General features: G+C 45.8%; 1 protein-coding gene across 2 annotated transcripts in view; it reads left to right on the plus strand.

Annotated features, from left to right (window-relative positions):
• The window catches only part of ASXL1 (ASXL transcriptional regulator 1), a 67,203-nt gene extending 44,326 nt beyond the window's left edge, over positions 1-22,877 (plus strand). For both annotated transcript variants that reach the window (XM_082669480.1, XM_082669479.1), the window contains 9 exons: positions 11,590-11,710; positions 11,787-11,884; positions 12,459-12,552; positions 13,011-13,163; positions 14,376-14,539; positions 14,635-14,731; positions 16,236-16,341; positions 16,627-17,260; positions 18,002-22,877. In XM_082669480.1, the coding sequence (XP_082525606.1) occupies positions 11,590-11,710; positions 11,787-11,884; positions 12,459-12,552; positions 13,011-13,163; positions 14,376-14,539; positions 14,635-14,731; positions 16,236-16,341; positions 16,627-17,260; positions 18,002-20,920 (4,386 nt within the window). In that variant the 3' untranslated portion in view covers positions 20,921-22,877. The remainder of the gene's footprint in view (positions 1-11,589; positions 11,711-11,786; positions 11,885-12,458; positions 12,553-13,010; positions 13,164-14,375; positions 14,540-14,634; positions 14,732-16,235; positions 16,342-16,626; positions 17,261-18,001) is intronic.
• Positions 22,878-23,162: the final 285 nt, after the last annotated feature.

Consider the following 23,162-nt stretch of genomic DNA (forward strand, 5'->3'; position numbering starts at 1 on the left):
AGATATTTTTACCAATCTGTAGGCTGCCTTTTCAATTTTTTTTTTTTTTTTAAGATCTTTCTTTTTTTTTTGACCGTGCCACGTGGCTTTCGGGATCTTAGTTCCCCTACCAGAGATCAAACGCAGGGCCACAGCAATGAAAGCACCAAGTCCTAACCACTGGACTGCCAGGGAAGTCCCCGCCTTTTCATTTATATTAAGCTGTCTTTAATTAGAAATTTTCAATTTTGAGAAAGTCCATTTAAAAAATTTAATGAAAGTATATAGTTAGTGTTTTTAGAAATCTTTCCTTTCCAATGAATATTTTATTACATTTTCTTCTATAGAAGCTGTATATATTTGGCTCTTACGTTTAGGTTTGGCTCCCTACTTTATCTACTTTGTATCTAGTTATTTGCTCAGGTCTAGAATAAACATTTAATACTTTAAGAATTGCCAACCTATTCTCCTATGAAAAATCTAACTAGAGCTCAATATTTGTTTATAGTTCATTTATTTCTTTAGCGCAAGTGTACATAGTTAAAATACTGTGTTTAAAAACTGCTACTTGAGGGACTTCCCTGGTGGTCCAGTGGCTAAGACTCCGTGCTCTCAATGCAGGGGACCTGGGTTCGATCCCTGGTTAGGGAACTAGGTCCTGCACGCATGCCGCAACTAAGAGTTCGCATATCACAACTAAGACCCAGTGCAGCCAAATAAATAAATAAATATTTTAAAAAGGAAAAAAAAAATGGAGTTGCTACTTGGGTTAAATCCACCCCTGCCCCCCTTTCAGTGTGGTTGTGTTATTTGAATACATAAAGCAAAAATTTTTTAAAGTATCACAGTATATTTTCTCTTTTCAAGGCTGTGGGAAAACAGGCATGTCATACTTTGCTGTTAGGAACACAAATCAGAGCAAGTTTTTTTTGAGGGGAATTTGGCTGTTAACAAAATTACATTTACATCTACCTTTTGACCCATCATTTTCCACTTTAAGAATTTATTCTGAAGATACACCTTCAGTAATATAAAAGCACAGATTCACAAGGTTATTCAAGGCAGTGGCATTTCTATTTGTAAAATATCAAAAAGACATCTAAATGCCGGCATGTGGAGAAGTAATTGCATAAATAAAGTTCGGTACATCTGCATCGTGGAGTATTATGCAGCTGAGAAGAGAATGAGGAAGAATATCTATAAAATGAAAGAGTTATTTTCAGGATACTTTTTTTTTTTTTTGGCTGTGCCTCATGGCATGTGGGATCTTAGTTCTACCTGAGATCGAAACCACGCCCCCTGCATTGGAAGCGTGGAGTCTTAACCGCTAGACTGCCAGGGAAGTCCCAGGATACATTGTTAATTGAAAAAAGTATTTTGCACTTTGCTATATATAGTGTGCCATTTTTTTGTCTAAGGATGAAGGGGAAATTAGGTGTATATATTATCATTTGTGTAAAAAGAAACACAAGAGAAATAAGCTGGAAACTAATGAGATTGGTTACCTAACCAGGGGATGGGTAGGAATGGATTGGAAAGCTGGGGAGTTGGGGGAGGAAGAAAGGGATAAAGGGGGGCAGTGTCGATTCTCTGAGTGTAACCCTTTAGATAATTGTGACTTTTATAACCATGTTATAGTTCACATTTACTTCAAAAGTAAAATGATAAAGATGAGGAATAAAAAACAACATGGATTACAAACAGAAAAGATGAAGCCTAATGCTATTACTAGCTATAAAAGTCCTCTTGATATGGTCAGACACAATGGTTTTGTTCTTCTTTCTAAAGGTTGGTCCTATTGCTGTCCTTATTCCGGTTCCCAGTATGGACTATTTATCGGGTGGGCAACCATCCTGGTTTGCCCAGGATTGAGGAATTTCCTGGGGTGCAGGACTTTCGGTGCTAAAATGAGGAAAGTCCCAGACACACCTGGGGCAAGTTGGTTACCCTGTCTGACATGCATATAGCTGTTTTCCTGGGAGTTCCTTTCATTCTCACCTTAGAATTCTCATCACCTTTCTCCTGTGTTATAGCCTCTCTTTCCTATACTTCGTGCAGGTGTTGTTTATTTATGTAACACATTCTCTAGTTGCTTCCTGAGAACAGGTGCATAGGAGGTAAATTATTTTGAGACCTTACATGTCTTTGTTCTGTGTTCCATACTGGATTATGGGTTTGACTCAGAATTCCAAAAGATGTTATTTTAGTACATTCTCTAAAACTGCTCTTGAGACGTGTGATGCCATTCTGACTTCTTTGTCATGTAATGTGTTCTCTCTGATTAAAAGATTTTAGGATCTCTTTTTCAATCCTGTATTCTCAGATTTCATGGTGAGGTGTTGCAGAATGGGTCTTTTTTCATTCACTGTGCTGGGCATTTTGCCTTATTAAACCTGGAAACTCAGGTCTTAATTTTGGGAAAACTTCCTGTCTTTTTCGGTTTTCTCTTTCTGGAACTTTTGTTTGTTGTATGTGGGACTTTTCTTGATGCAGCAGCCTGTTCTCTTTTTCTTTCGAGTCACTTCTCTGAGAAATAGCCTGTTGGTGGTTATTGCTGATTTTTTGGGGGGGGGGTATTATTTTTAATTACTAGCACATTGCTCATGTTCTCTGATGTTCCTTTATTTTTTAAAAATAGCATTTTGTACTTGTTTTTGGACTGTCTCTTGGAGGACATTTGCTGTGAGATCTTCATTATTTCTGTTTCCTTTCAGTTCCTCCTTTGTTATTTTGGTTGCTGTCCTTCATATAGCAGTAGTGCTTACTTATCTGGTGGTCGTTGATAGGTCATTTATGGTGAGAACTGACAGACTCTGTGCTTGTGGGCACTGCTTGTTGACTGTGGTAGAGTGAGGACCTGGATATTTTTTTGGAATCTCCCAATTATCTGTACTTTGAAGGTGTATTTTTTTAGGTTGGGCACTTTTTGCAGGAGGAGAGATCCTCCCATCTCTTGCCAGGTAGCTGAGAGTAGGCTGGGGCTGTAGGGCTGCCACTGTTTGGGGAGCTTTGGGAGCCGTAGCTGGGGGAGAGAGTTAATGGTGTCACCGTTTTGTATATGGTCTTTGACTTAATGCTTCTGTTTATGGAGTGTGGCACCTCAGTCTCTCCCCACTCCTTGAACTGGTGTCTTCTATTCCAGAACCTCTCTGGTTTAGTCCAGTCAGAATATAAATCTCCTGTTTTCTTCTGGAGCTGGAGAAGGGTATTGCTTGACTGTTTGGGGACAGAGAGGAGATCTGAAGGGTCTGACTTCTTGTTCGGACTTCCAGCCACTTCTATTTTCATTCCCGTGCCTCACCTCTGTCTGCAGTTGTTCCTGGTACCTCTTAATCCCTACCCCCTTGGGGGTTTTACAGTAGAACTGGCTTGCTCTTTGTGGCTTTTCCCTCTGCAGTCTTAGACTTTGGTTTTCTTTCCCCTGCTGAGTCATCACTTGTCTTCCTGTTATTCATCTTCTAGAATTTTATTGATAGTCCTCATCTACTGCTTTTTCTTCCCTCTTTCTCTTTGTGCATTTGTACTTTTTAAAATGCAGCCATTCTAAATGAGGCTTCAGGAGTTTGCAGAGAGCTGTGTGTGTTCATTTCGCCATGTTTAAATGGAAGCTGCAGCCTTTGTGCAGAGAAAGTGAGAAATGCCTTTGACTTCCACACCAAACCCTACCCTTGTATATGCCATCCAGGCCTATGGCCCTTGTTCCTTCCCAGTAGCAACCAACTACTGTCATCAATTTAATGTGCATCCTTCTTACTCATATGTGTCCATGAAAAATGTGTGGTTTGTTTATATAGATGTATTTTTTTATTCCTTTTACCTGCTGTTTAATTGTGCATCATATCAATATATCTTTTTATTTATCCAGTCCCTGTTGTGTACATTTAGGTTTTCCACAAGTTTTCCAGTTTTTCATTATTACAAACTATAATAGTAAAATTGCTGCAATAATCATCCTTTTACTTTTGTAGTCTTCATATGCAAATGTGTGAAATTTTTCTAGGAGATACTTCCCTATCTTTTAATGGGTAAAATGGAGGTGATTTGGAGGTGCTGTGTGGGCTCAAAAATATTTCATTACATTTTCTTTATGTGTTACACCTGTGATGAGAAAAGTTGAATTATAAAACTTCCAAATCTTTTCAAAAATTTTATCAAGAAGCATGTGCTTTTTTAATGGTCCAGTAACCCCTTATTAACAATACGGAAATCTGAAATATTTTGAGAACTGACAAAATTTATTCCTAACTCACTTGGCAGTAAAACTTGACTTGCTTAAACTCATTTGGTGGCAAATCTCTGATCTAGACTGAGAAGGACACTTTAAACCTATTTATTTCACCTGGTATGTACATTATGTTAATTCAAAAAATATTACTGTGTTTGATTATGGGTTGCTGGTGGTGTTAATATGATATATTGCCATTTGTAAAATTCAAGAAATCCTAAGTTCTAAAACACATCTAGACCCAGGGGTTTCAGAGGAGGAATCATGGGCCTATGGTCACCATCAGCTAGAAACTTTGTTTGCAGATGTGGGTGGCACATCACAAAATGAGAATTTTTCTGGTTGATGGAATCTACTTTTTAGTCATTAATGAGATCTCAGACAATTTCTTGTCTTTAAACTGTATTCCAAGAATGTGTTCATTTTTTAAATAACGGGTCTTTTCTTTGACAGCTGTAATATTGAAATTGCTTCTGATAATGCAAATGGATTTCAAATTCAAAGAACTTTTTTTACGTTAAGTATTTTTAAAAAGGATAAAGCCTTTTCTCAAGCATACACAGAGGTTGCTTTACAAGTTTTAATCTTTCTTTAGGATTCACATAACAAAGTTAAAACATAATAACGGACCATTGTCTAAAAATGAATTTTAACTTTCGATCTATAAACGTTCTATACACTTTAATGGGTTTTATGTGGTTTTTATAAATTTTGATTAGATTCTTTCATGTTTTCAGAGCTGTCAAATTTAGTAAGCAAATTTTTATCCAGGTTTTTTGGGATGTAACTCACAGACCATATAGTTTACCCATTTAAAGTGTACAATTCGGTGGCTTTTAGTATATTCATAAACTTATGCAACTATCACCATTATATAATTCTAGAACATTTTCATTACCCTTAAAAGAAACCCCATACCCTTTAGCAGTCATTTCCTATTCTCCCCTCCCCCTAGCCCCTAGCAACTGCTAATCTACTCATTTCATTACTAGAGCTTTATTAAAAAATAAAATAAAGCAGAGCATCTCATCTTGTTCTTCTTCAGGAGTGTCTTGGCTTATTTGCGGCTCATTGCTTGTCCCTGTACAGTCAAGTTCTACCAAAAAAAAAAAAAAAATCTGGTTGAGTGTTTTATTGCAATTTCATTGAACCTACAAGTCAATTTGAGAAGAGTTGACATCTTTACAGTGTTGAGTCTTCCTAATCAAGAACATGGTGTAGCTCTCCGTTTACTAAGTTTTAAACCTTTCTTGATAAAGTTTTGTTTTCTTCATAAAATGATTGTTTCTTTTTGAGCTTTATCTCAGAGTAACATATTCTTTGTTATAAATTACATTTTCTAATTGCTGGTATTATGCTGATGTTAGGATCGCTTGCGTTTTTAATGTGATTTTGAATCTTACAGCCTTGCTGAATTTCTTACTAGGTCGGAATCCCTTGCATCTTCAATGTGGATAATTATACTTGTCTGGAATAACGACACTCTGGTTTCTTCTAATTCCTTCTTGTTTCTTTTTCTTATGCATTGGTTAGGAACTCTAATATACTGTTGAATGGTCAGTACGTTCTTAGTTTTTGATAATACACATTAAACAACCCTCAGATCAGCCTTCTCTAAGAGAGTACAGATTTCTTGTTGAGGACAGGTTTGTCAGACCCATAAAGAAAGCAAAGGCATACCTGAAATTTGCTTATCGTTTTTTAGTTGTGAACCTAATCCTGGGTGGTTTAAAACTTCATCGGTTTAAATTTTAGAGTTCCATTTTATTCATGTTTGGGGCTTCTTGTATTTACAGTGCATTTTATTTTTTAAAACATTTGACTTGGGCTTCCCTGGTGGCACAGTGGTTGAGAGTCCGCCTGCCGATGCAGGGGACACGGGTTCATGCCCTGGTCCGGGAAGATCCCACATGCCGCGGAGCGGCTGGGCCCGTGAGCCATGGCCTCTGAGCCTGCGCTTCCGGAGCCTGTGCTCCACAACGGGAGAGGCCACAACAGTGAGAGGCCCGCATACCACAAAAACAAACAAACAAAAAAACATTTGACTTACGGGAAAATATTGTATCTGGGTTTATTTATTAATGCTGGTTGCTTTTTTCCCCATCACTAGCCTCTTTGCCAGTTGCCTTGCCAAACTAATATATTTTATGTATTTTTGAAACATTTATTTGTGTTAATAGGTGAACACGGGTAAAAATTATACAGCAGGTGTTCTTTGTACTATTTTTATTCTTACAGCTTTTCTTTAAATTTGAAATTATTTCCAAATAAAGGTGTTCAAAATGTATTTGTTTGTAAAGGTAATACATGCCCATTATCAAAATAAAAAATGATTCAGAATAGCTATAATAAAAAAAGACAAGTAACTCTTTTTTTCTTTTCTTTTTTTTGGGTTTTTTGGCCATGCAGCTTTCAGGATCTTAGTTCCCCAACCAGAGATCGAATCTGTGACCCCTGCAGTGGAGTGCCGAGTCCTAACCACTGGACCGCCAGGGAATTCCCTTTTTTTTTTTTTTAACAAATAAAAACACTTGAACAAACAACTTCAGAAAAGGAAGATATGAAAATGTCCAGTAAGCACATAAAAATGCGCTCAGTATCTTTAGTCATCAGGAAAATGAAAATTAAAGCCACAGTGAGGTACTCACTGCATTAGAATGGCTAAAATAAGACTGATACCACCAAATGTTGGTGAGGATGTGGAGCACCTGGAACTCTCATACAGTGTTGTTGGAAGTGTACATCTTTGGCTTTTTTTTTTTTTTTAAATAAAGTTCAACATTCATCCATCCTATACCCCCCTTGTTCTATTCTTAGATATTTACTCAGGAAAAATGAAAACCTGTCGATAAAAGCTGTGTACAAGAATGTTCAGAGTAGCTTTGTTCATAATAGCCCGAATTTGGAAATACCCCAGATGCCCTCAGCAGGAGAATAGATAAACAAATGGTTGCATATGAATGCTACTCTGTAATAACAAGTAATGATCTGCTGATGTATGCAGCAGCATGGATGACTCTCATAGACACGAGACTGAGCAAAACAAGCCAGACAAAAGAGAGTACCTACTGTATGATTGCATTTACATGTAGAACAAAAATAGGCAAAGCTGATTTTTGGTGGTAGAAATTGGAACAACCGTTGTCTCTGTGGGGTGGGAGGGGCAGTGTAGAGTGGGGATTGACTAGAAAGGGGCACAAGGGGACTTTTAGGAGTGTTGGGTATGTTCTATATCTTGGTATGAATTTTTAGAAATAAATTTATTGGGCTTCCCTGGTGGCGCAGTGGTTAAGAATCCGCCTGCCAATGTAGAGGACATGGATTCGGGCCCTCCTCCGGGGAGATCCCACATGCCGCGGAGCAACTAAGCCTGTGAGCCACAACTACTGAGCCCGCATGCCACAACTACTGAAGCCCACACACGTAGAGCCCATGCTCTGCAACGAGAAGCCACTGCAATGAGAAGCCCACGCACACTGCAACAAAGAGTAGCCCCCGCTCGCCGCAACTAGAGAAAGCCTGTGTGTAGCAACAAAGACCCAATGCAGCCAAAAATAAATAAAATTAAATTTAAAAATAAAATAAAATAAATTTATTTATTTATTTTTGACTGCATTGGGTCTTTGTCGTTGTGTGTGGGCTTTCTCTAGTTGCAGTGAGTGGGGGCTACTCTTTGTTGCAGTACACGGGCTTCTAATTGCGGTGGCTTCTCTTGTTGCGGAGCACAGGCTCAAGGCGCGTGGGCTTCAGTAGTTGTGGCATGTGGGCTCAGTAGTTGTGGCTTGAAGGTTCTAGAGCGCAGGCTCAGTAGTTGTGGCGCACGGGCTTAGTTGCTCCACGGCATGTGGGATTGATCTTCCCGGACCAGGGCTCGAACCCGTGTCCCCTGAGTTGGTAGGCGGATTCTTAACCACTGCGCCACCAGGGAAGTCCCTTGATACACATTTGTCAAAACTAATCAGATAGTATACATTTCACTCTTTGTAAATTGTACCTCAATTTAAAAAAATAAAGGAAAGGACACAAAGGGTATACATTGATCCAAGGACAGTCTCCTGCATAAGCACAATACAGTTCATCCATGTTGTTGTGAGTAGCTGTAGTTCGTTCTTTTTTTTATTATTGTATAATATCTATTTATTGAGTACTGATCAATAAATACATCAGTCAATCCATGTAGTGATTCTACTGATGGGCACTTTGTTTATAGCCGAAGTTACAAATGACGCTGTCACGAACATCTGGATGTGTACATGCATGTATTTCCCTAGGGAATCCAAACCTAGGACTGACATTGCTGGGTCATAGGATGTTTGTATCTTCAAGTGTAGCAGATAATGCCAAACCACATTCTTAAATGCCTGGATCCATTTTCAGTGTACCTGTTCCCTGTTCCACATCCTCATTAGCACTACTTGGTATTGTTAAACTTTAATTTTAGCCATTCTTGTGGATGTGATGTCATCTCATTGTGGTTTTAATTTGCATTGTTTTGTGTCTTCCTTACTTTATTGAGGTTAAATACCTTTCCGTGTGAATGTTGGCCATCTGGACATCCTCTTTGGTACAGTGCCTAATACAGGTCTGCCTATTTTTCTTACTGGTTGCCTTTTTCTCTTTTTTTTTGCTGTGCTGCGTGGCATGTGGGATCTTAGTTCCTGGGCTAGGGATCAAACCCGTGCCCCCTTCAGTGGAAGCAGAGTCCTAACCACTGGACTGCCAGGGAAGTCCCTGGGTTGCCTTTTTCTTATTGATTTATGCAGTCTAGATACAAGTTCTTTATTGGTTATATGAATTGCAGATCTCATCTTCAACTCTGTAGGTAGCTTGCCCTTTTTACTCTATTAATGGTATCATTTGCTGAACAGAGGATATTAATTTTAATGTAGTTCAATCGATTGATTTTCTCCTTTTTAAGATAATGTCCTGGGTGAGTCTTACAAGTGTTGGGTTAAAAGGTATATACAGTTTTTAGAGTTTTGCTTACAGTTTACTTTACCACTGGCTGTGTATAAACCTTTTTATACCATTTTCACTCTCACCAACAGTGTATATGTGATTTTCCCACACTCTTGCCAGAACTGGAGTTTTGGGGTCAGTTTTGACAATGTAATAGACCTCTTTTCTTCATTAAATGAGTATTTTGTCTTAGTTTGCCTGTATGATTCAGGGAATAAATTTGTTGCATTGTTCCAAGAACATGGCAGTCAGTAAGCCTAATTACAAGATTAATACTAAAAATATTCTTTAGCTTTTGATCCTGTGAGGAGCATTTATGGTTGGTAGGGAAAAGAGAGAAAGATATAAAAAACCATTTTCTTTTTTATTAACTTAAGTCAGCTTGATGTTGGCTTAAATTAATGCAAATAAACTGATGAAGACTTAAGACAGTAGTCCTCCGTTGTCTGTGGGGGAATATGTTCCAGGACCTCAAGTGGATGCCTGAAACTGTGGATAGTACCTAACTCTATATATGCTATGTTTTTACCTACACATACATACCTATGATGAAGTTTAATTTATGTATTAGGTACACTAAGAAAGTATAAATCAGGCAGAGCGAGAAGTGCCAGCACCACTACGCTTGCCTTTGGGGCCATTATTAAGTAAAGTGAAGAGTTTCTTGAACACAAGTGCTGTGATACCATGACAGTCGATCTGATAACTGAGATGGCCACTCAGTGACTAATGGGTGGGCTACGCTGGACAAACAAATGACCCACGTCCCAGGTAGGTCGGAGCTGGACAGTGTGAGACTTTAGCACAGTACTCAGAACAGCATGCAATTTGAAACCAATGGGTTGTTTATTTCTGCTACTTTCCATTTAATATTTTTCAACCATGGTTGATTGTGGAAAGTGAAAAAAACCCCTCAGATAAGGGGAGGCTACAAGGAATCCATGGAATTGATGAGTTAGAATTTTGTGGATTTTCCTTGTAAATTTCTGGCATATTTTTAAGTGATAGAATCATGATTTTACCTACTCTTTTTCACACACTTTTACTCAAAGAAGACATCCCCACCCCAATCTATATCTGCTCCTCCTCTCTCCATCCCCAGTATTCATTCATACTCCTTCCTGGTTTCAAGGTAGCTCCTAAGTTTTCCTTGGGGATGGGTAGAGTTTCATTTTGAGACTCCACGACAGAGACTGTTAGAAGGAGTATTTGTTAGGAGATGAAATTTGGAGTGGAACTCTCCTCTACACTCTAGCCTTGTTCCCACTCTCTTACTTTAGTTTAGATCTTTATCCTTTTCAATAGATTTCTGTCATAATCTAACTCTTCTTCTGCCTCCAGACTTCCCATGGTTAACAGAATGAAATTCCTAAAACTCAGATCATTCTCCTGATTCATATCCTTCAGACTCTAAAAAAAATCAGTCTTAATCCCTCAGCACAGTGCCGTGATTATCATCAGCCCTCTTCCTGTCTCTCTATCCTCCTCACGTATCCAGTTTCCCACACACCTCCTGAAGTCTATGGTTTCTTTGAATTTGGAATGTTCTTCCACATTCGCTCATCACATTACCTAGGACTCCCTCTCCCTCCCCACTGGCAACTCATCTGCCTATTAACTGACTTCTTTTAAAACTGAGCTCAAGCAACACATCTCCTTGGAAACCCTACCTCCCTGATCCTTATTCCCCTTCTGTACCTCCATGCCCTGTTCTCCAGCTCAGTGAGTTAGATGTTCCCTGTTCTGGGCTGCTACAGTTTTCTCTCTATCCTTCCATCACTGTGCTTTGTATTGTTATAGATTTGACTTTGTCCTCTACTCATTTGAGCTCCTTGAAGGCAGGGCCCTGATTCCCCTCCTTATTCCCACCCCACCCACCGCTTGGAACTAGCATGGTGTAGTTTATAGGAGGCACCCCATAAATGTTTAATGAATAATTAGATGCAAAATTATATCTAACTTTTTAATTTATTTTTGGCTGCATTGGGTCTTCATTGCTGCACATGGGTTTTCTCTAGTTGTGGCGAGCGGGGGCTACTCTTCGTTGTGGTGCGTGGGCTTCTCATTTTGCGATGCCTTCTCTTGTTGTGGAGCACAGGCTCTAGGCACGTGGGCTCAGTAGTTGTGGCACACGGGCTCAGTCGCTCCGCGGCATGTGGGGTCCTCCTGGACCAGGGATCAAACCCGTGTCCCCCGCATTGGCAGGTGGATTCTGAACCACTGCCCCACCAGGGAAGTCCCTCTAACTTTCTTAATGTACGTATGAGAAGAACTTTCTGAGAAAAAGAGGTCAATTAGAAAGGGATAGGAATTTAATCAATATTCTAAATCCCTCTTCTCCAAAAGCAATACACATATAGGAATGACTACTGTGCTTGTAGGATTTGTAGGGTTTTGCTCACCTGAGTTGTGCCTTGCTGTCACAGAAGGATGCCCTGCAGTGGTCTCGCAGTCCGGCTGCAGTGGAGGGAGAGGAGCCAGAGGACACAGCTGATGTGGAGAGCTGTGGGTCTAATGAAGCCAGCACTGTGAGTGGTGAAAATGATGGTAAGTGTCCTTGACAAGATGGGTGAAGAGCCACAAGCAGTCGCTAGGGTCTAACCTTTATTTCCCTCTCTTACAGTTTCTCTCGATGAAACATCTTCTAATGCTTCCTGTTCTACCGAATCTCAGAGTCGGCCTCATTCCAATCCCAGGGACAGCTACAGAGCTTCCTCACAGGTGGGGGGAGAGTTGGTGACTAGGCTGGATGGAAAAGTGAGGCAGGCACACGACAGGACTCTTACTCCTGTAGTTAACTGAGCGTGTTGAAGAGTGGAGAAAATCACCTTGGTCTCCACCTGTTAGTACCATTTAAAAGCGGGCCATAGGAAAAGTGGGTAGTAGATCTGAGAGCAGAGCAATTTGTTTTTTCTCTTTACCATGGGTGGATAATTTTGTTTGTATTTATGAAAAACCTGGGAACATTCAGGGAGAAGTATAACAGAGTGGGGAGAACATGAGCTTGGGAGTCATCAGTTTGAATTGCAGCCCTGCCACTCACTAGCTTTGGGCAAATTCCTTACCTGTAAAGTGGGGAGAGCAACACATTCTTTTCAGTGTGGGGTGATGCTTGGCACAGTGGCCAGCACCTGGCTCAGTAGAATGAGTCGTTGCTATTATTGGCATTACCTGCCCGTGCTGGTTGAACACTAACTCTATTTTACAAGACAGCGAGGGAGACGTGGTCGAGAGGGACAGCTATTGTGGCCTGCAGGTGACTCAGGCTCCCTTTGTATCCCCTCTGGGAAAATAGGCAAACAAGCAGAAGAAGAAGACCGGGGTGATGCTGCCTCGAGTTGTCCTGACTCCTCTGAAGGTAAACGGGGCCCACGTGGAATCTGCATCAGGTATGTGTAAACTCGTGATTGTGATGCTTCTTCCTCAGGGCCTGGGGACCTGCCTCCCTCTGGCAGCAGCTCTTGGCCTAGGTAGTGCTGTGCCAGTAGAGTCAGGAGCCGTCCTCTGGCAGTCAGCACGCCGTGGCGGTGAGACCCGACCTAGCTTCCGGCATGGGCTCTGCTGGGCGCCCTTCCCCTGGCCTCCCAGGGCAGTTGTGAGGGTCCTGTGAAGGCGTGTGCAGGTGCTTTGTAAAAGACACAGTGCAAACCAAGATGGCGGTTTGGCATTCTTACGTGATAATTTAAAGCCAGACCAGGAGGTGGTGATCTCTGACGGCCCAAGGCTGGGCCATGGAAGCACCAGTATTGCTGGCAGCATGTCAGGGAGAGCTGGGAGAAGTAAGCTTGTCTGAGAGCCGTGGGCGCGGCGTGTGATGCTTTTGACCGGTGGAATGCTGTGCCTTCAGGGTTCTCAGGCCGCCACGCCGATGGCGAGAGCGGCAGCCCGTCCAGCAGCAGCAGTGGCTCTCTGGCCCTGGGCAGCGCTGCTATTCGTGGCCAGGCCGAGGTCGCCCGGGACCCTGCCCCGCTCCTGAGAGGCTTCCGGAAGCCGGCCACAGGTAGGTGGCTTGGCACTCATTTCTCTGCCTGAAAGGGGGCCCCTGCAGGCCTAGAGAGAAGATGATGTCTTCTACTCCACTCCTTTACAGTTTATTTTTACTTCGCAGGTGGCCCTCTATTTTTGTTGGTTTTTACCTTGTATTTTGGTTATGTCACATACAGATTTTTCTCTGCTAGACTGAGAGAACTCCCTGTGGGCAGAGATGGTGCCACATTGCTCCTTGTATGTCCCTGTAAGGGCCTAGCCTGTGCCTGCCTTGATACTGCTTAGTGAGTGCTCAAGTGAGTGAAAATTGCTTCTGAGTGTCTCAGTGAAGAATTCCAACATTTGTTTTCTTTCTTCGGTAGCATCCTGCCAAGTTTGTTCTCAACGTCTGCAGTCTCTGTCAGATGCCCTTTTTTATAACCTAGTTAGTATATGGGGTGGAAGCCTATGTTGAATATGGGCTATGCAGACAAGTTCAGTAGTGTGCACCTCCCACCCGCAGTAGGGGTATTTGCAAGGCTAGTATGCCATTTGCTATTTCCGGATTTATTTCTCAAAGCCCCCATGCTGGGTTTTTGTAGATGGGCCACTTGAAATCATTAAGAAGACTAACCTTGGCTTCTGAAAATTAGAATAAACCATCACCCAAGTGGCAGCTAGGTTTGCTGTCTTGTAGCCTCTCCAGCTCATCAGCCTTGCTGAATCTTAAAGCCTCACAGGTCTCTGTTCCATTTGCTGAGGCTTTTGTGAGAGGTATTGACATTGCAGTGGGCTTTAAACAACCCTTAGCACCTTTCTGCCTGGAGGTCAGACCTCTCCAGCCCATTCACAGAAGACTTCTGCAGATTTTTCTGTAGGACGCTAACCGGATTCACTTTTAGACTTCCATCGTTTCTCCCATTGGCTTTGTGGAGCCTGTTCTCCAGCTTTGGAGGGAAGCTCAGAGCCTGCCCCTTGCCTGGTTTTCTGTGGGAAGAGTGTCCCTTCAGGCTGTGACACAGCATGCTACTGAGTCTTGTCTGAGACGATGCAAGCCCAAGTGTTCTCTTAGGTTTGATGGTAGCTGATAGGTTAGGGTAGACTGGATGATTGAGCTCATTGTGTGCAGATAAGTTCTGGGTAGCTTGGGTGCTGCCACCAAAGTTTTCCCTCAGTTGGCATTTGCTTTTTTGGTTTAAGAAGCTGAAAATCTACATTTTGCTTCCTACTGCTTGAAAAATCACAGGTCAAATGAAGCGCAACAGAGGGGAAGAGATAGATTTTGAGACGCCTGGGTCCATTCTCGTCAACACCAACCTCCGGGCCCTCATCAACTCTCGGACCTTCCATGCCCTGCCGTCCCACTTCCAGCAGCAGCTCCTCTTCCTCCTGCCCGAAGTGGACAGACAGGTACATGTGGGCGGCTTCCTCTTTGCTTTCTCTGGGCTAGCTTCTGTTCTCTTTCTAAGTTTCTTTATTGTTTTTTTTTGCCTTGATCCTTCCAGGTGGGGACCGATGGCCTGTTGCGTCTCAGCAGCAGTGCACTGAACAACGAGTTTTTCACCCACGCGGCTCAGAGCTGGCGGGAACGCCTGGCTGATGGTGAGTAAACGTTCTCGTCCCAGCGGCTTGAAAGGTGCCTGCCACGTGTGGTGTCACTTGTCTCCTGGTTTTTAAAACCCAAAACCCAAATACGCATTTTTCAAGTCTTTTTTTTTTTTTTGGCGGTACGCGGGCCTCTCACTGTTGTGGCCTCTCCCGCTGTGGAGCACAGGCTCCGGACGCGCAGGCTCAGCGGCCATGGCTCACGGGCCCAGCCACTCCATGGCATGTGGGATCTTCCTGGACCGGGGCACGAACCCGTGTCCCTCGCATCGGCAGGCGGACTCTCAACCACTGCGCCACCAGGGAAGCCCCTTTTTCTTTTTTTTCCAAGGGGTATTCTTTAGTATAAGGCAGGCTTTCCTCTAATAGACGTGGTGGATGTTAATATGCCCCGTAGCTCTAAAGAAGGTACAAGAGTATTTGGGCTTTCACTATTTTGTGTGTATATATTCATCTGCATTGCCTCTTCATCATTAAAACTATAAACTCCTATTCTTTCCAGTAAGCATGGCATTGACCTACTCGGTAAGTTCCACCAGGTGCTCTGTCTTTTTAGATGTTGCCACTTGGAGTGATTGTTAGCTTCTCGTAATTCAATTTTGTGGGGAAGCTACGTGGGAAGTGCACTGGGAGGTCCCCAAGACTCCCCTCCAGGTTCGATGATTTGCTAGGAGGACTCACAGGACTCAGCATGTAGTTGTACTCATGGCTGTAGTTTATTTTGGTGAAAGAATACAGAACAAAATTAGCAAAAAGGGAAAAGACGTCTGGGGTGTAGTCCAGGGAAACCAGGTGCACACTTCTGAGATCCTCTCCCGGTGGCGTCCCACAGGATGTGCTCAGTTCCCTCAGCAAGGAGTTGTGACCGCACGTAGTCACAAGTGTAGTCTGCCGGGAAGCTCGTCAAGGACTTGGTGCCTGTGGTTTTTACTGGGAGCTGATTATGTAGGAAGCCTCTGTCTGACCCAGACCCAAATTCCAGATTCCCCAAAGGAAAGCAGGTGTTCACCATAAACCATCTGGTTTGCTTCAGCTGTTCAGGCACAGTGAGCCATTCCCTGTCAGTTATGGAGTGGGGACCCTCCTGAAATCCAAGGTCCAAGATGTCAGCCAGGGGCCCACCTTGTCAGCAGGCCTGTCTGAGCCTGCTATGTTAACTTTTTTCTGCGCATGGAGTAAGAACAATTCTCTTGTTTGTTTTTGTTCTGATCAATGTGGTGTTTGCTGTTGAAGGACTGATTACCCGAGGGAAGGGTAAATTTCCCTTATAATAGGTGTGTTAGTTCTGTCCTGAATAAGAGCACCATGTGAGAGTTCCTCTGGGGGAGATGGGAGCCAGCGTGAGGAAGATAGTGAGGGTTAAAAAAATGATTTCCAAGCTCACCAAAGTCACGTGTTATTTTGAAAACTCCTGACATGGTAGAACTGCAAGATTTGGCGTTTCCTAAGACAGACCTTAATATCTTTAATGCATCACTTGAAGAGTTTTGTTTCTCTCTAGGCGAATTCACTCATGAGATGCAAGTCAGGATACGACAGGAAATGGAGAAGGAAAAGAAGGTGGAACAATGGAAAGAAAAGTTCTTCGAAGACTACTATGGACAGAAGTAAGGCCCTTGGTGCTGTGAGTCCTAGTGTGGTTTCTGGGGGGACAGAGGCAGGTGTTCTCAAAGCCATGCATACTGCTGTGTCACCCAGGAATGTGGAGATTGCAGTGACTCTTATTTAGCTTAATGCCATTCATGGGGAAGCTAACATAGGTTTTTCTATGGTTAGTGTTACATACCATGCAGATTTATTTTGTTCTGAGAGATCTAATATTTGGGTGTATATTATTCATAGTGGATGTGCCCTCTCTGCCCTGTAACTGATAATGTGAGTTTGGTTTGCAGGTTGGGTTTAAGCAAAGAAGAGTCATTGCAGCAGAATGTGGGCCAGGAGGAGGTTGAAATCAAGAGTGACTTGCGTGTCTCGGGAGAATCAACACGACCGCAGCGTGGCCCGGCCACCCGGCAGCGAGATGGGCATTTCAAGAAACGCTCTCGGCCAGATCTCCGAACCAGAGCCCGAAGGAATCTGTACAAAAAACAGGAGCCAGAAGAAGCAGAGGTTGCTAAAGACACACAGTCTGTGGCACCAGACATCCCCCTGTACAAGGATGGGGAGGCTAAGACCGATGCAGCAGGGGTGGGCGGTCCCCACCTGCCTGGCACATCCTCCGCTGCACCCAACCCAGAGAGTTCCGAATTCCCGGTGGAAACTGTGGCTTCCCGGATCCAGCCCAATCCAGACGACCTGGCACGTGTCTCCACGTCTCCAGACAGAATTCCCAGCTTGCCTCAGGAGACCGTGGATCAGGAACCCAAGGATCAGAAGAGGAAATCCTTTGAGCAGGCGGCCTCTGCGTCCTTTCCCGAAAAGAAGCCCCGGCTTGAAGATCGTCAGTCCTTTCGTAACACAATTGAAAGTGTTCACACCGAAAAGCCACAGCCCACCAAAGAGGAGCCCAAAGTCCCGCCCATCCGGGTAGGAGGCTGTTTGATACTGGCTGCCCTGAGCCCAGGCCCCTTTGAGGGACGGGAGATTAGTGGGGCTCCTTTGCAGGGACAGAAGGCCCCCGGGCCCTTGTGTTAATTATGTGGGAGTGTAGAGCTCGCTGTACGAGAGGCGTTCTTGAGACTGACTTGAGTATCAGGGGGATAAGGTTCTTTTCTTCCTCACTTGGTTGTTCACTCTGTTGACGTTATCTCTAGAGGTCATAATCCTTTGGGGTTTTAAAATCTTTTATTAGGTGGTGGTAGATTTTTTGTGTAGTGACTTACACAGTCCCACCAGAAATTAAATTTAGAAGTGTGGCATATAATATCAGCCCTTGAGCAGAATCTTCTCAGAATGGTGTGGTGTCTTGGACAGCCATTTTACCATGATTATTTCTTTTTTTTTTTTTTTTTGCGGTACGCGGGCCCCTCACTGTTGTGGCATCTCCCGTTGTGGAGCACAGGCTCCGGATGCGCAGGCTCAGCGGCCATGGCTCACAGGCCCAGCCACTCTGCGGCATGTGGGATCTTCCCGAACCGGGGCATGAACCCCTGTCCCCTGCATCGGCAGGCGGACTCTCAACCACTGTGCCGCCAGGGAAGCCCGATTATTTCATTTTTAAGGAAAATGATTGGATTCTCTAGGCCACTAGGGTCACGATTTAGCTTTACAGTTCCTAGGTCAGAGTGCTCAGTCAATTAAAACTGTTTTCTTACTTTTCTCTTGCAGATTCAACTTTCACGTATCAAACCACCCTGGGTGGTTAAAGGTCAGCCCACTTACCAGATATGCCCCCGCATCGTCCCCATCACGGAGTCCTCCTGCCGGGGCTGGACTGGCACCAGGACCCTTGCAGACATTAAAGCCCGTGCTCTGCAGGTCCGAGGGGCGAGAGGCCACCACTGCCATCGAGAGGCGGCCACCACTGCCATCGGAGGGGGGGGTGGCCCGGGTGGAGGTGGCGGCAGGGCCACCGATGAGGGAGGTGGCAGAGGCATCGGCAGTGGTGATGGTGGTGAGGCCTGTGGCCACCCTGAGCCCAGGGGAGCCCCAGGTACCCCTGGAGAGTGTGCGTCAGATCTACAGCGAACACAACTACTGCCGCCTTGTCCTCTAAATGGGGAGCATGTCCATCCTGGAAGTGCCGTGTCCAGAGCCAGGAGAGAGGACCTGGCTTCTCCCAGAAAGGAGAAGAGCTACCCACGACAGAGGGTTCCAGATGGCCTCAGAAGCGGGCTGGAAGATGCTTCCCGACTTCCCATTGCTCCCACTGGGGACCAGCCACACCAGGCCTTACTCCCACTGCCCTCCAAAACCCCGGCACCTGAGCGATTAGTTGAGCAGCCTGCGTTGCATCTGGGAGGTAGAACTGAATGTGGGTCTGGTACCACTTCCTGGGAAAGGGGTAATGAGGAGCGAGGACCCACCATCCCCCTGGAGAGCAGTCCTGTTCAGGCTCTAGCAGGGGATGTTGGATTAGAAGAAGGAACCGGCCAGGCTCTAGACAGTGACAGTAATCCCACCGTGAAGGATCCTGTGAATGTGACCCCCAGTCCCATCCCTGAACCATCGTTGGCCGGTTCCCTGCAGGACAGACCATTTGATGACGAATCAGGACTTGGTGGCTCGGGCCCACCCACGAGGGAAAGTGCTACTAGGCAAGAAAACTTGAAAACCGAGGCTCTTGTCTCTGCTGGTGCTGCTCCTTGGATGCCTGGCCTGTCAAATGACAAGGCAGTGGGACAGCCTGAACCCGACTCCAGAGAAGACGTCCCATCTGTTGAGCCGCAGGTTGGAGAGGAGTGGGAGAAAGCTGCTCCCCTCATTCCAGCGTCACCTGGGGGGTTGACCGCTGAGGAGGGTCTGGATCCCCCCGACAGCTCGGCTTCACTCTGGACAGTGCCATCTCCGGGGTGCGTTGCGAGCACCGGCCACGACCGCAGACAGCTGGAAGGTGGAAAGCTGAAAATCAGTGGAGACTCTGAAGTGCTGAGTCCTCACAGCGAGTCCACGGACACAGCCTCTGACTTTGAAGGCCACTTCTCTGAGGACAGCATTGAGGCCGAGCCTAGTGAAGCTGCAGTGCCGAAGAGGTCCTCAGCGGTGCGGCAGGGTGAGAAACACGCTTGGAACCGCTCCACCTCACTCTCCAAGGTGAACGGTGACCTGAGTCTGGTCACAAGGACAGACGGGATGGTTGCTCCACAGAGCTGGGTGTCTCGAGTATGTGCGGTTCCCCAAAAGATCCCGGACTCCCTGTTACTGGCCAGTACCGAGTACCAGCCGAGGCCTGTGTCCCTGGGCAGGCTTGCGTCCTCGGTGGAGGCTACTAACCCCCTCGTGATGCAGTTGCTGCAGGGCAGCTTGCCCCTAGAGAAGGTTCTTCGTCCAGCCCGCGGTGGCAGCAAACCTGAATCCCCACGACTCCCACTGACGACAGAGCCGAGCCATGACGGCTCCCTGCATGTGGGATCTTTGCAAGACCCTGCGGAAAGCAGTTGTGAGGTTGGCAGTAGCGGTCCCAGTTCTTTAAGAGCTTCGAAGGAGTCTCTTCTACCTGAGAGCCGTGAAGCAAGCACCGGCCTCGCCAGGCTGGAGGCCGCCCAGGCTCCTGGAGCGCCCCCAAAGATTTCCAAGCACGCCCTGAGTTTAGGCTCCCTATATCCAGTGACAAATCCAATGGCTGCCTCTGGGAAAGTAGAAGTGGATTCCAAAGAGCAGTTCTCTCCCTTTAGTTTTGAAGATCAGAAGGAAGTTGGTGACCTGTCCCAGTGCAGTAATTCAAGTGCTACCCCAGGCACGAGTCCGGGAAATCTCACTACCTCGAGAGCCCCTTGTTTCTCATCTCCAGTTGTGGTCTCCTCGGGTCCCGATCAGGCAGGTCGGGCCCTGGGTGATCAGAACAGTGCTGGAGGCCAAGGGAAGAAGCTCTTTGGCTCCAAAAACGAGGCTGCAGCCCTTCAGTGCCCCCGGCCTGTGGAGCCAACACCTCTGCCTGCTGATGCCCCTCCCGATTTTCCCAGCAGGAAGTTGGGGCCAAGCAAAAACTCTGTGTCTGGTGGGGTACAGACTGCCAGGGAAGACTGGGCTCCAAAGCCACCGCCTGCCTCTGTTGGCAGCATCAAGAGCGAGAAGACTTTTGGTGGGGGGCCTCCCAAGGCGAATGCAGAGAACAGAAATGTCGCGGGGCCTGGTCCTCGGGAGCTGGTGGATCACTTGCAAGGGATCCCCTTTGTCCTTGATTTGCCCTTCTGGAAATTACCCCGAGAGTCTGGGAAAGGGCTCAGCCAGCCTCTAGAGCCTTCTTCCATCCCCTCCCAGCTCAACATCAAACAGGCATTTTATGGGAAGCTTTCCAAACTCCAGCTAAGTTCCACCAGCTTTAATTATTCCTCTGGCTCCCCCACCTTTGCCAAAGGCCTTGCCGGAAGTGTGGTGCAGCTGAGCCACAAAGCAAACTTTGGTGCAAGCCACAGCGCATCACTTTCCTTGCAGATGTTCACCGACAGCAGCACGGTGGAAAGCATCTCACTCCAGTGTGCGTGCAGCCTGAAAGCCATGATCATGTGCCAGGGCTGTGGTGCGTTCTGTCACGATGACTGTATTGGACCCTCAAAGCTCTGTGTATTGTGCCTTGTGGTGAGATAATAAATTATGGCCATGGGAAAAGTTGTATATTTAGTGTGTGTATTTTGATAATGACGGATCTTAAATCTGTATACAGAATATCATTGATAAAATAGACTGTCTCTAGGCAAGAGTTCTCTTGCCTGTCCCTAAAATCTGTAGTGCTAAAGCCCCTCGGCCACTTGTCGGCCTTCTGGTTTTGCTGGAAGGGTTTCCTGCAGGGCAGGTTGCTGGGCTGCCCAAGGCTGGCCGGCCAGCCCGAGCTCTTGTCACACAGACAGAGCCTGGTGCGGCGTGGGGAGCCTCCTTGAGACTCAGAGGGACTTGAAGCTGAAGCAAGAAGGTTGTGTTCTCCACCAAGGGGACTAACCTACCCGAACTGAGTAGAAATGTCAGTCTTCCACTGCCCCCTCCCTGCCGTCTTTCCTCCCGCTGTTGCTCTGGGAGTTGATGGGGAAGAAGCCAGCACAGGGTTAAAGCAACTCCCAGCAGTGCCCACCAGGGGGCTTCAGAACCTGCTGACCTCAGGGTCACAGTCATTTGCCAGTTGGTGGAGCCAGTTTGACCTTTGGTTCTGTTGCTGAAGCCAGTTTGGGACTTGGCTGTCTCCGAATAATCCACTGGCCCACGGGAGCTTTCGGGACCTTGAATAGACCTGCTTGGACAATGGTCGGGCATAGGATTGTCTTTCCTCCTCCTAAGTCAGGTGTCCAGACGTTTGGCAGGTGAATTTGTCTGCTCGACACCCTCTCCGTCACTTTGGACTCTGTGGGAGTGGGCATCTCCACACACCTGTGTATGTGAAAGTCATTTTACATTTCAAAGCAGTGTGTTTTTCTTATTTTTATATTTTTAACTCTTTATCCTTGGATGTATAAAGTGAACTTCTGGCTTCTGTAAGTATGCTCTCTGCACCTCTAATGTTTTATCATGTATTTATATGTTGTACACAGTACTGGCCGATTCTGTAAATGGATGTATTGTACAGAGAACACGAACGACTCTCCCTTATTTTACGTCTTCGGCATCATTGCATTAAAGTGGTGTCATTGACTTCTCTCCACCTGTGTCAGAGCCACTGCGTGCTGTGCTGCCCGACGTGAGGGGTGGAGTGATTGATTTGGGACCTGCCAGTTGGCCCGGTGCCCTGTCACCGGTCAGCCGGTGGACCTGCTGCACTTGCAGAGCCACGGGCAGCCCGGCTGCTCGCTGCTGGGCGAATGCGTCTTGCTCCTCATCGCTTCTCCTCCGACCTTCACTGGCGGCTCGCCGCCACGTGTGACAAATCACCACCACCAGTGTCAAGTGCTTCTGGATTCAAGGGTGAGTGACCTGGGCAGCCCCCAGGTGGGCCTTCTGGACCTGGCTCCGGGCTCCCCACCTGTCAGCAGTACCTGGGAGCACGCTTTCCTGGGGCCACAGGACTCCACTGGACATACTTTTGACAGCAGGTTAAGGAAGAAACAGCTATGCCAGCTGCCAGCCTCTCTCCCAACACGTTTCCAGCAAGTAGATGTCTCCATAGCTGTGCCACCTCACCCTGCTTCCTGCCTTATTTCTTGTTCCTCGACTTGTGAGTTGAGCATCTTCCTTGTTGAACTTAGGTCTCCCTGTGTGAGTGCGTCTGTGTGAGCTGTAAAATTGGTATGACTTCAGCAAGTCTCATTTCATCCGAAAGGTCTTTTCTTTCCCCCACTTTTCATCCATTGTGGCATTTCTGTCATCTGAAGCATGAGTGGGAAGTTGGCAAAGATGTGGTGGTGATTTAAATGCAGTATTGGCCAAGTCCAGGTTGTCAACTTCAAGAGTCTGTTTACCAAAGACAGGGAGCAGAGGCACAAGCGTGTTTGACCCTCTTCCTCCTTCTGCTGTGACCTTTGGGGTCACCCTAGGGGACAGTTGGAAACTGGTCCGCCAGGGAAAGCACTGCTCTTGTATGTCTCTGTGGTCTTGGAAAAATAAACCTGTACAACCTGCACGTGTGGTCTCGGTCATCTTCTGCGGCCGCCCTGCTGGACTGGGAGGAAGGTTGGGTTGGGAGGCAGACCCTGGCTCACTTCACCTCAGCGCTGGAGCTGATTTTCTAGTCTGTGGAGTTTTTTGTTTTGTTTGATATAGACCATTTTTTAAAGTCTTTATTGAATTTTGTTACAGTATTGTTTCTGTTTCATGTTTTGGTTTTTTGGCCACAAGGCTTATGGGACCCTAACTCCCTGACCAGGGATCGAACCCACACCCCCTGGGGTCTTAACCACTGCACCGC

Source organism: Grampus griseus (assembly GCF_964374135.1).
Source record: "Grampus griseus genome assembly, chromosome: 14".
NCBI classification, from domain to species: Eukaryota; Metazoa; Chordata; class Mammalia; order Artiodactyla; family Delphinidae; genus Grampus; species Grampus griseus.